Below are 12,588 nucleotides of genomic sequence, written 5' to 3'. Positions count from 1 at the left end.
ATTAAGGCCTTGGTTGGATAGAGACTTGGCTAGAGGTGTCATCATTAGGTTGAAAAGGGTCGGTGATAACGGTGATCCTTGGGGTACTCTGCATTCTGGTTTCCATGATGATGATGTATTCAAATTTGATATCACTTGGTATGTTCTTGCGGTTAGGAAGCCTTTGATCCAGCTAAGTACGCTTCCTCCAATCCCGAAGTATTCTAGGATGTTTAATAGTATTTTATGGTTAACCATGTCGAACGCGCTGGACATGTCAAACTGTAGAAGTACACTGTTGCCAGTTGCAATTGCTTGTTTGAATTTGGTTAAGAGAGTGATTAGTACTGTTTCGGAGCAGTGGTTGGATCAAAATCCTGATTGAGATTCATGTAGTATTGCGAATTTGTTTAAGTAGTCGGTAAGCTGTTTGGTTACCATACTTTCCATGACTCAGGCACTGACAGGAAAGTCGGTAGCATGCCGCACCTCTTATCCCCAAGCCCACCACCCTGAGCCTTCCCCCTAAACTTAAAATCCCTGGTGGTCTGGAGAACCCCCCGAACACCCCCCCCCCCCCCCAAAACCTTACAAGCATCCCCAGTGGTCCGGTGGACTCCCCCCAAAAAACTTGAAAGCATCCCTAGTGGTCCGATGTATCCCTCCAACTCCCCCTCAAAAAGTACCCTGGTGGTCCAGCAGGCCCACCAACCCCCCTAATTTAACACTGGCCCTGGTTGTTAAGTGTAATCCAACCCCCTCCCCCTGACACCCTAGTCAGAGGAAGGCCTACTCCCTCCTACCTCTGGGCCCACCCTTGTCAAAATGGTGGTGCCCAGCCTCTGTCCGGTGCATCATCGGATGCACTGGGAGGGGGCCAAGTACAATATAAGGAAAAAAACTCCTTATATGGTACCTAGGCCCCCCCAGTGCATCCCAAGATGCACCAGGCAGGACCACCATTTCGAAGCAGGTGGGCCTAGAGGCAGGAGGGAGTAGACTTTCCTCCTGCCTCCGACTCAAGGTATTTGGAGGGAGTTCGTGGGTGGGATTACACTAGACCACAGGGCCAATGGGCTCACTGGGCCACCAGGGCATTTTTGGGGAGAGGTCAGGGGATCACCAGGAATGCTTTTAAGTTTTGGGGGGGATCGGGGGTCCAATCGTTATTACACAGCTCTTGTGGGCGCGCATCAGGAACGTTCAGACCCCTTTACTAACCAATGCTCAAAACTAACAGCGTGCATAAAATTTGCATGCTGTTAATATTGAGCATTGGTCAGTAACTCCAACTCGGTGTTCAGGGGTGTTTTTCCAGTGCTGTTCCCTACAGTGCCAGAGTTCTGTGCATCAGCCTATGAATGCCTTGCGAATAAGAGACAGCTGCAGAATAGATCTGCAATGGTTTGGCCAACCTCTAGTTCTATCCTTTTATTTGGCCCCACTGATTTCAATGTTCCTTTACTAGATCCTGGATTTAAGCTCTTGTACCCATATCATTTTATTGATGGCCCCAATAATTTGTATCTTTTTGCAGTTCTGCTTTCATTCCACTTATTGCTGTACAGTTATAGGAGAAAGTATCTAGCTCAATTTCAGATATTCAGGTGACTAGCTTCTTAACTTTCAAAATGATTTATTTACAGAAAATTTGAAATTGAATAAAGAACTTTCTTTAAGATAATACAGAATTAAGGGTAATCCATACAACTGTGATGGGTCAGAGAACTTGATGACTGACAGCCCAATTCATAAAGCTTACTGTGCTGTCAACAACTGCTTTAGACTGGTTGTAGCCAGTCTAAAGCAAACATTATCTACCGAGTAATGAACAAAGGGTTTTTCCATGGCTTTAAATTGTGCCATTAGCAGCCACCGAGAACCCTATCCAAATATATTACAACAAGCTCATTAGTATTCTAATAAGCATTCCGTGCAATGCACAGCTCCAGAGCACCTAGCTTTAAACAAGCTAGATTTTGCAGCTGCCTATTTCCGCTCTCTATCTCCCTCCCCCCCCCCCCGAATTAAAAATCCCTGATGGTGACCCCTCCCCAAAGATCTCTTAAAAATTCCCTGGTGGTCCAGTAGACTCCGACACCCCCACCCTCCCCTCCCCTCCCAGACCCCCCAAAGCAAAAGAATCCTGGTGGTCCCAGTGGACCTTCTGACTCCTCCTCACTGTAACCATCACTCCCTGGTGGTCTAGTGACCCCCACCCCCCACCCCACGTACCTTAGATCCGCAGGAGGCAGGAGCAATGCCTTTTTCCTTCTGCCTCTGGGCCTAGCCTTCTCAAAATGGCGGCACCCAGCCCCTCCCTGGAGCATCCTGGGAAGTACTGGGTGGAGCTAACCACCATATAAGGATGGGGAAACTTAGAACCCTTTGTCTACAGTGGAGCCTTACTGTCAACAGTGAACTTGGAGGAGGAATAGCTAGGGGGACCAGGTTTGATTCCCACTGCAGCTCCTTGTGAATCTGGAAAAGTCACTTAACCCTCTGTTGCTCCAGGTACAAAATAAAGTATCTGTATGTAATATGTAAACCATTTTAATCGTAACCACAGAAAGGCAATATATCAAATCCCATCCCCTTTCCCTACTGCTTTGGGGAATGGCCAGTTTGGGAAAAAGATTACATCCTGAGCACAGAATTAGACACAAGGCGCATCAAATGGCGAAGACAGAAATAACTATAAATATTGTGCCTGGCCTATTGGATCAAAGGGTTTCTGAGTCAGTACTGTTATCTAAAACAACTGCATGCCAGAGGGTGGCAGTATAATACAAATGTGCAGAATACAAGTTGCTAATACTGTACAGTTGTTCCCTGATCCACTACTTTCGTTACCTCATTCAAGAATTCATTGAAGTTTGTCTTGACCTTTGTAAAAGCAGCTTGTCTAGTGTCGCCCCTTTTTTTAAATTTTACTTTTTATTTCAAGCAACAAACCACAATATAGTAAACCAGTTCCAATTAATCAACAATGCTACCGCAGCCCACATCTCTCTCTTAGAATGTTTCCTTCTCCTCTCCCTCCCCCAACTCATATCTCCCCCACCATGTCTTTTCTTAAAAAAAAAAACAACATTACTTTTAAATACTGCTTCCATAGTTTTGCCCATAGTGAAATTAAACATCCAGAGTGGAACGTGTTCCCCTGTAAGAACTTCATATAGCTCAATCCCATCGTTTACAATTTCAGTCAGACCCACTTTGGTTACAAGGATTACAAATTTGTGAAGCTAAACATCCAGAGTGGAATGTGTTCCCCTGTAAGCCTGCACCACCGCCTACCCTCTCCCCCTCCCCCCACAGGCGCAGGAACCCTGACCTGACCCCCCCACATCCAACAACACGGGGACTGTCCCTACCCCCCTCTCCAGACAGGGGTTCCAAGGGGGCTGGAGATCCGGGGGGGGGGGGGGAAGCTCCAGCCCCGCCTAGCTTCCCCTGGCATCCCTTCACATGGAGCCCTGGTGGCCCAGTGGACCGCTAGTCGTCTAGCAGCCCTTCCCCATCCCCCTACCTTCGCTGGACGAGGGAGGTGGCCTGCCTCCTCTTCCATCGGCACCGCCTCGAAAATGGTGGCACCCAACCCTGCCCAGTGCATCCTGGGATGTGCAGGGTGGGGCTTTACACCATGTGTGAAGCCCCACCCAGTGCATCCCAGGATGCACTGTGCAGAGCTGGGCGTCCCCATTTTCAAGGCGGCGCCAATGTTAACAGGAGAGAGACCAAGAAGGTTTAGTAGATAGGAGACCAAGAGGGGCATTTTCGAAAAGGGACATCCAAGTTGCAATTTGGATGTCCTTGCAAAACGGCAAAATCCAGGGGTGGGGAAACCAGTATTTTCGAAACAAGATGGACATCCATCTTTCGTTTCCAAAATACCGTAAGAGATGTCCAAATCCTTAAATTTGGATGTCCCTAGATTTGGTCGTCCCTAGACATGGATGTTTCTGACTTTTGGCGATTTTAGAAACCAAAGACGTCCATGTCAAAAACGGCCAAAATCAAGCCATTTGGTCATGGGAGGAGCCAGCATTTGTAGTGCACTGGTCCCCCTCACATGCCAGGACAGCAACCGGGCACCCTTGGGGGCACTGCAGTGGACTTCATAAATTGCTCCCAGGAACATAGCTCCCTTACCTTGTGTGCTGAGCCCCCCAAAACACACTACCCGCAACTGTACACCACTACCATAGCCCTTACGGGTGAAGGGGGGCACCTATATATGGGTACAGTGGATTTGTGGTGGGTTTTGGAGCGCTTGCTGTTCCCTCCACAAATGTAACAGGTAGACAAATGTAACAGGTAGGAGGGGTATGGGCCTGGGTCCGCCTGTCTGAAGTATACTGCAGTACCCACTAAAACTGCTCCAGGGAACTGCATGCACTGTCATGGACCTGAGTATAACATCTGAGGCTGGCACGACATATTTTGAAAGATGCTTTTTGACGGTTGGAGGGGGTTAGTGACCACTGGGGGAGTAACAGGAGGTCATCCCCGATTCTCTCCGGTGGTCATCTGGTCATTTTGGGCACCTTTTTGTGCCTTAGTCATAAGAAAAACAGGTCCAGGTGAAAACGTCCAAGTGTTTGTCAGGAACGTCCTTGTTTTTTTCAATTATGGGTCAAAGACGTCAAAGTGTTAGGTACGCCCAAGTCCAGCCTTCGCTACGCCTCTGACACGCCCCCTTGAACTTTGGCCGTCCTTGCGACGGAGTGCAGTTGGAGACCTCCTAAATTGGGTTTCGATTATACCAATTTGGACGTCCCTGGGAGAAGGATGTCCATCTTCCGATTTATGTTGAAAGGTGGACGTCCTTCTCTTTTGAAAATGAGCCCACAAGTGACATCAAAATGTTGAAACCAATTAGGTTAATCTAAGTTTCCCCTTCCCCACACAGCCATCATCCCTGTACACTCAAAACAAAGCAAGTAAACCAATGAGCTGCTGCATCCAAGTTGTCGTTCTTTATTGCTGGTAGCACTTTTATTAATATCACTATATTTTCAAACATGCTGGCTTGTGAAGTATACAGATCTGCTGTCTGAAATTTTGGAAAACAGAAATAAGGAAATTAAAAGTAAAATTTTAGATGTACTCTGTAGAAGTTGTTGTTTACTTTTGCAATGTGATGGATGCCTGCTGTGGTGTTTGCATGTGATAATCTTTGAATAACTGCCTATACTAATGGCTAAGGATTTCTGAATATGTGGTATCATTAAAGAACAAACTTTTAAATGTCCAGTTGGGTATATATGCTAATCTCAACTTTGTTAAATGTTTCAGACATATCCATCTATTTGTTCCCATGATATAAATGAATTCTATTATTCTGTCTCACTGTATTGTCAAATGTAAGCCACATTGAACCTGAGTTTGCTTGGGATAATGTGTGATATAAATGTGTTTTTTTTAAATCCTTTATCCTCCACATTTTAAGACACTGCCTACCTGCTGGATAGTGATGGAATAAGGAATGCAAGTTTGGTCCAGTGAAGACTAATTCAATTAACCTGCTCCTTAGCTGGGCCCTAGTACTACCATATTGAAAATGTGACCATACCATGCCTCTGTGGTTATGCTCCACTAATAAGTTAAAAGATTAACAGGATTTCTTGAAAGGGTTATATAAACTTAGGATGCATGACTAGGGACACAAACATACACTTATTTATTCAATATCACAATTCTTCATGTACAGCCACAAAACAACCTTTTAGGGTGGGTGCATAGTGTTCACAATGAGCTCCTTTTGTTATCGACCAGATAGAGATAAGAATTTTCAGTTTTGGAACAATTATCACAAGAACAAAATATAAGAAAACAAAGTGGGCTGCATTAGGGGCTTATAGCCCATTTATGTTTAAACAAAAGAGATCTGCATTAAACAAAATATTTATTTTTATTTTGACTTATAAAACCACTTGCCCCTGAAACATGTTCAAAACAGAATAATCCATTTGTGTATCTAAAAGGTAAACTTCTACAAACAGATGAAGATGTAAATCCATGTGCCCCAATGAAAGGAGAGTTTAATTCTACTTCATTTAATTTCAACATATTCCATCATCTTTATAACACTAGGCTTCCCAAGGCAGATTACAACAACAGTTAAGATGAACCCATGAGGAAACAGGATATCCTCACTGAAATGTGGCCATCTGTATTGTATACAGTGTATTTATTTATTTAGTTTTTAGTGTAGAAAATTAGCACAAAATACAGAGTTTAAAATTTCTGTTTCTACCTGCTATAATAAAGTTTTGATCTGTTTTAGTGATATTCAATTGTTATTTCATGATATTTATATCTACATATGAGAAGTTTTCAAATAAATTAAAAAGCTGTCCAACAAGATTTAAAAAAAAATCTTTTCTCCTCCACCTTTCAAGGCATTGCCTATCCAAATGAAACAGCTTTAGACTTGTTACAGATGGACCAACAATAAAAAAAAAACGACAACGTGGATGCAGCAGCTCATACATTTGTTTGCTTTGCTTTGAGTGCTAGAGATGACGGAGATGACGGCTGTGCGGGGGAGTGGAAACAGATTAACTAATTTGGCTTCCTTGCTTACAGTGGATTAGATAGGCTCACTTCAGTTCCACTCCTGTTGAACCAATCGATTATCCCGGAAGGTTACGTGGCTGCCGACGCATGCGCACGGCGGAAGATGGCGCATGCGGGTCTTTCTTACCTCATTTCGCACACGTCTTCTCACCGTTGTCGTTAGCTGGTGTTTACGCCTCTGGCGCTGCTTTCCTGCAAACAGAGAAGAATTAAAAATGAAGCGGAAGAACGAACAACAAGGAGGGGGCGAAAAGAGAAGGTGGAAAGGCGCTTACTATTCTGGGCCATGCTGCCGCGTATGCCTGCGGCCTGCCTGACGTAAAACTAGTAGGAAGTTAGGAACGGCAAGGAGTGGAGGACCTCCTTGAGGGAGGGAAGGGAGAGAGAGACGAAAAGGGCCCGATCAATGACGAGGAAAATGTCGCAAAAGCCCGAGGCACGTGACATTGCTTGAGGGGCGGAGCTGGGCTGGAACAGACCAATGGCCCTGGTCTATCTGCATAAATTGTGGTGGTGGTGGCATGTTTTGGATTTTTGTTTTTTTGCGCTGGTGGTATCATCTCACACACACAACAACAAGGTGGTTGTGAAGACTATAAATCCCACGATACAAAAGTCCCCCGCTACCAATGTTCATATGGTAGGGATTTAAAAAACTGGCTGTGCTGAATAGAGCTATTAGCTATTTTTTTTGAAAAATATTTTATTGAGTATAATTGAAAATACAAAAATATATTTAAATTCTGGTATAAACAAGTCACAAATGTATTATACTGACAAGAAAAGTACAAGTACTACAGAGAAAGCATGAGTACAATGAGTAAATAACCAGGATCAAAGTATAAATATTTTCAGATAAATAACAAGTGGCTCACCTTTGTGATTTATATGCTAGATAAATAATTATTTAAAGTTTTCCATTTTAACAGTTTACGAGATTTCTGGAAAGTACAACTTAAATTAGTTTCATATTTCTTAATACAATATAACCCAATTTCCACATGTGGAAAGAAAGAGGTGAATTATCCTTCCAATGATTAACAATGAGTTTAAGGGCAACATATATTAGAAAATCATAGTAACATAGTAGATGATGGCAGAAAAAGACCTGCACGGTCCATCTAGTCTGCCCAACAAGATAAACTCATATGTGCTACTTCTTGTGTATACCTTACCTTGATTTGTATCTGCCATTTTCAGGACACAGACCGTAGAAGTCTTGCCCAGAACTAGCCCCACCACCCAAACACCAGCCCCGCCTCCCAATCTCGGCTAAGCTTCTGAGGATCCATTCCTTCTGCACAGGATTCCTTTATGTTTATCCCACGCATGCTTGAATTCTGCTACCATTTTCATCTTCACCACCTCCCGCGGGAGGGCATTCCAAGTATCTACCACTCTGTCCGTGAAAAAATCAAATAGAAATTTGTCCGATTCATCAGATATTTGAGGTAGAATAATTGTTTTCCATATAATAAGTTTCAAGGAGATTGTTGACTAGTGAAGGATATCAGATACTTTGGAGATTGCTACATTCAAACAACATGTGAAAGTGTACCAATTACTTTGGAACATGACCAGCATTGATCTGATGGAGATTCACCACTGGCCCTTGCTTTTCTGGGAGTCCAAACTGAACGATGATAAATGAAATATAAGGATTGTGTGATTGAAGCGGACATAGAGACTCTAGGGCCATGGATCCAAAATGAGTTCCATAATTCCTCTGGTATGTGGGTATTCAAAATCCTTTCCCCATGCTTGGTGAGAGGCTAGGCTATAGTTTTTTTTTTATTTAATTGAAATGTATTGTAGTAGATCGAAGAGTGATGAGAGCAGTGAAGAGTCTTTAAGATACAAACTTCCATTGTGTGTTCTTTAAGGAAGGATTTATCATAATTGCAGATGGTTCATAGATTGTTCCAATTGTAGGAACTGGAAGAATTCTTCATCCAGAAGGTTGTATTCAGTTTTAAGTTGAGCAAATGATTTGCTTTTATTATTTAGCAGTAATTGATCTATGAATCAGATGTTATGGGATTGCCAAATCGGCCAATGAATGGTTGACTTGGCAATTAATATATTTGAGTTATTCCATAAGACAGAGTGATGAAGCCCAATCTTTTCTAATAATTAATATGAAACGAGTAGTTTTTAAAACCAAAGGTATTTTTAAGTTAGTAGGTGACAGATATGCTATTACAGCTCACTAAAGAGAAAGCTGCAATGCCATATGCCAGGGCTATAGTGGCACAGAACACAAAGGAGGGATGGGCACCAAAACTCTAGTTAGTCCATTGCCTCCCCTGCTTGGCTAGCTTCTCCCTTTCCTTGCCTTATGCTCCCCAAGGTGGCCAGCATAGTAACCAGACATCCCCAATTTTAACTAAATGTCTTTAATCCACCCTCTTACCCCTTTGCTGTGTCTCCCCCAGAAATGCCAAGTTACCTAGTTTCAGGCTGGAGATTTTAGGACAGTCCTGGCTTTCTGACCTCCCCATTGTGGTGCACTATGGGACTTGCAGCACTGTGTGTAATTCTGGGCACTGAATCTCAAAAAAAAAAAAGATACATATATCTATATCTCAGAATTGGAAAAGGGCAATGAAAATGATAAAGGGAGTTGGAAGACTTCCCAATAAAGAGAGACTAGGGCTCTTCAGCTTGGAGAACAGAAGGCTGAGGAGACATACGATACAGGTCTATAAAATACTGAGGCCCAGATGTACAAAGGTCCCTGTTAAGAATCCATCCAATTTGGAAATACAGAGGGATTCCCAAAGACAATCACAGATGAGCTGCTCATTTGCATGCGATATGGGGGAAGCCAGTCGGTCAGCTGAGCACTGATGCTTGTTAGCAGTCATGAATTGCGGTAGAACCCAGACTTTGGAGAGTAGAGCGAGAATTCTGGAGAAGGAGAACCCCCTGGGTTTTAAAATAAGTACATCTTATTACTGCAGGCGTTCATCCATTGATTATTGTTTCATCTGCGTTTTAATTAGACCTGATTAGAACTACTTCACAGCTCTCTTCTTACAACATAGCAAGAATTAAAAGTGTCTCCAGTTTCTCTTGCCTTTGGTCTCCTTCTCCAGCCCCCTCCTTATTTATATTAGCCTTTCATCTTATGGTCTCTGCAGAGGTAGGAGAAAAAGTCAGAGATCTTTAGATGCATGCCCCTTGGCAGAGGCTGCCCTAGCTCCAGGGAAAGGTGGGGGAAAGGGAAAATGCAAGGCTTTGCCCTTTATCTGTTACCCTTCTTCTGCTGTGTTGTGGATGCTGGGCACTACAGTTGACTTCTGCACTGCTTGCAATCGTATTTTCTATGGTTTTGAACTCCAGCCAGGCACTACCGACAGCTCCAGACCTCCCATTAAATTTTCAGTGCTAAAGGTAGGGGCTGATTCTGTGCATCGTTCGTAAAATGGCTGTGCATCACTTTGCATGTACATCTGTATAGTAATCAGCTCATTATAATAGCTTTGAATATAACTTTCGTTAGCTGCTACCTTGACTGGAAAATAGCTCGGAGAACCCTTTTATGCATGTCTCATTTTACTCCTTGCTCGCTAAACCGGCTAGAACTGGTGTAAAAACCACATTGCTGGCTCGCTAGGTTTTGTGCATCTGGGCTTGCATGGAATGGAGTACTGCTTCACTCAGAGAGCAGGTTTAAATTCTCAATGGAGAAGGGTAGGTAATGGGTTTCCTCAGGGGTCTGTGCTGGGACTGCTGCTTTTTAACATATTTATAAATGATCTAGAGATGGGAATAGTGATGTAATTAAATTTGCTGATGACACAGAGAAGCATATTTTCAAAGCACTTAGTCTTCCAAAGTTCCATAGAAACCTATGGAACTTTGGAAGGCTAAGTGCTTTGAAAATATACCTCGGAGTTCTTCAAAGTTGTTAAAATGCAAGAGGATTGTGAAAAACTGAAAGAGGACCTTACAAGACTGGGCATCAAAATGGCAGATGACTTTTAATGTGAACAAGTGTAAAGTGATGCATCATGTAACTGTGGTTTTGGTTCCTCTTTCCCACATGCAATGTTCCACATAAGGAGTCACCACCCAGGAAAAAGATCTAGGTGTCATCATTGATGATACATTGAAACCTTTTGCTCAATGTGCAGTGGCGGCTAAGAAAGCATCTTGGCTCAGTGGCAATGCAGTGGGCTTCCATGTGTGTAGTAGTTTGATTCCCGGAGAGCAGCATCAGGGGAGTGTGAGTCCTGCTGCCGTCAGCCCGCAGCGGGTGTTCAGCGCGATGGGGGTCCCCCTCAGGCGTCCAGTGAGTCGGAAGCGCAGGGGATAATTTTGGCGGTTTCCTTGGAGCAGTTAGTGCAGCGCATGTTGGCAGGTGCCATTTTTTCCTCTCAGGTGCGACCCGCTACGCATGTGGCGGTTGATAGACAAGAGACGCAGCGCGCTTCTGTGGCACAGGCTCCGATGGAGGGAAGCGATGTACAGGGAGCAGGGGAGTCCCTTGCAGTTCCTTTTTCCCTGGATTTTGTTTTATTAATGCACAATGCCTTTCTTTTGAAGAAGTCAGGAGCTTCTCTTCAGGCAGCCCCGTCTCTTCCTCAGCAAACTTAAGTTGCTGCAGCCTCTCAGTCTTTCCTGCCAAAACGTCCCCGGGTGACACAGATGACCCAGTTTTATCTCCGGGCTCTCCCTCAGAATCTTTGGATTTGGCAGATGAGGTCACCCTGCCCTCTGAGGAGGGGGTTGATTCAACGGCTGCCTGCCTTTTTTTCGCAGGGAAGAGCTTCCTTCCCTGATTGTTAGGGCTTTTGAGGTTTTGGCCATTTCCCTCCTGAATTGTCAGAGGGAACAGGTCCGGTGCCCTCTGTTATGTCTGGCACCAAATGCCCACCTCGTTCCTTTCATGTGCATGAGGCCATGAAGATCCTTATTTTGGCGCAGTGGGATACGCCAGACAGTGGGCTTAAGGTTGCTTAGAGCTATGTCGCCTCTTTATGCGCTACCTTCTCCTGACTTAGACTTGCTGAAGGTCCCTACGGTGCATTCCTTAATCACAGCGGTCACTAAGAAAACCACTCTCCCTGTGGAGGGGGACACGGCGCTCAAGGACCCTCAGGATCGAAAGTTGGAGACCTGATTGAAGCTGTCCTTTGAAGTAGAGGCCCTTTCCCTGCAGGCCTCAGTTTGTGGCTCCTATGCGGTGCGGGCATGCTTATCGTGGGTATAGAAAGCCTCCTCTCCAGAAGATCTCGTGGCTGTTTTGCTGGCCTTGGAGTCCGGTTTAGCCTTCCTTGTGGATCTTTATGATCTTTTGATGGCTTCGGTGAAGGAGGTTTCCCTAGCGATCACCGCGCGTTGCTGGCTGTGATTGCAGCATTGAGCTGCAGATGTGGCTTGTAAGTCACATTTAGCAAGTCATCCTTTTAGGGGAAAGCTTTTTGGGACAGACTTAGAACAGATTGTGAAGGACCTCGGTGACTCTAAGGGCCAGCGCCTTCCGGAGGACTGATCCAAGTTTGTACGACCAGCAGGACCTAGACCTAAGTTTAGGGATACACAGCGTTACCGTCCAGGTCACGGGGCCTCTTTTCTGAGAGCAAGGTCTTCTCAGAGGCCTCAGCCCTTTCGAGGTGACAGGTGGGCCTTCCTTTCCGGTAACAGAAACCAGCCTGCAGCCAGGTCCGCCAATGATGGGGCCCTGGTCCATATCCAGCCGGTTATTGGGGGCAGACCGTCCCTATTCCTGGTGGAGTAGACCAGGGTAACATCCAACGAATGGGTCTTGGAGGTTATCAGAGACGGCTACAAGTTAGAATTGGCTCGTCCGATAGTAGACTCTTTTCTGGAATCTCCTTGCAAATGTCCCACCAAGGTGCGGGTCATTCGACACACCCTCCTCAACTTACAACGGCTGGGTGCCGTCCAGCCTGTACCCCCAGCAGAAAGAGGGTGCGGTCAATACTCCATTTATTTTGTGGTGCCAAGAAAGGGTGATTGTTGGCGACCCATCTTAGATTTCAAGTGTGTCAACAG

General features: G+C 44.8%; 1 protein-coding gene across 2 annotated transcripts in view; it reads right to left on the bottom strand.

Moving 5' to 3' along the window:
- Nucleotides 1-6,988, bottom strand: part of GNL3L (G protein nucleolar 3 like) — a 66,311-nt gene extending 59,323 nt beyond the window's left edge. The window contains exons 1-2 of one of the 2 annotated variants that reach the window (XM_030194280.1): nucleotides 6,840-6,988; nucleotides 6,692-6,756 (exon numbers count right to left, since the gene is read on the bottom strand). In XM_030194280.1, coding sequence (XP_030050140.1) covers nucleotides 6,692-6,756; nucleotides 6,840-6,852 — 78 coding nt within the window. In that variant the 5' untranslated portion in view covers nucleotides 6,853-6,988. The remainder of the gene's footprint in view (nucleotides 1-6,691; nucleotides 6,757-6,839) is intronic. The other variant, XM_030194279.1, reaches the window with a different exon arrangement.
- Between the last annotated feature and the right edge of the window lie 5,600 nt (nucleotides 6,989-12,588).

The sequence above is a fragment of the Microcaecilia unicolor genome, chromosome 2, assembly GCF_901765095.1.
Source record: "Microcaecilia unicolor chromosome 2, aMicUni1.1, whole genome shotgun sequence".
Lineage (NCBI taxonomy): Eukaryota > Metazoa > Chordata > Amphibia > Gymnophiona > Siphonopidae > Microcaecilia > Microcaecilia unicolor.
This window is presented reverse-complemented; position numbering and strand designations above follow the sequence as displayed.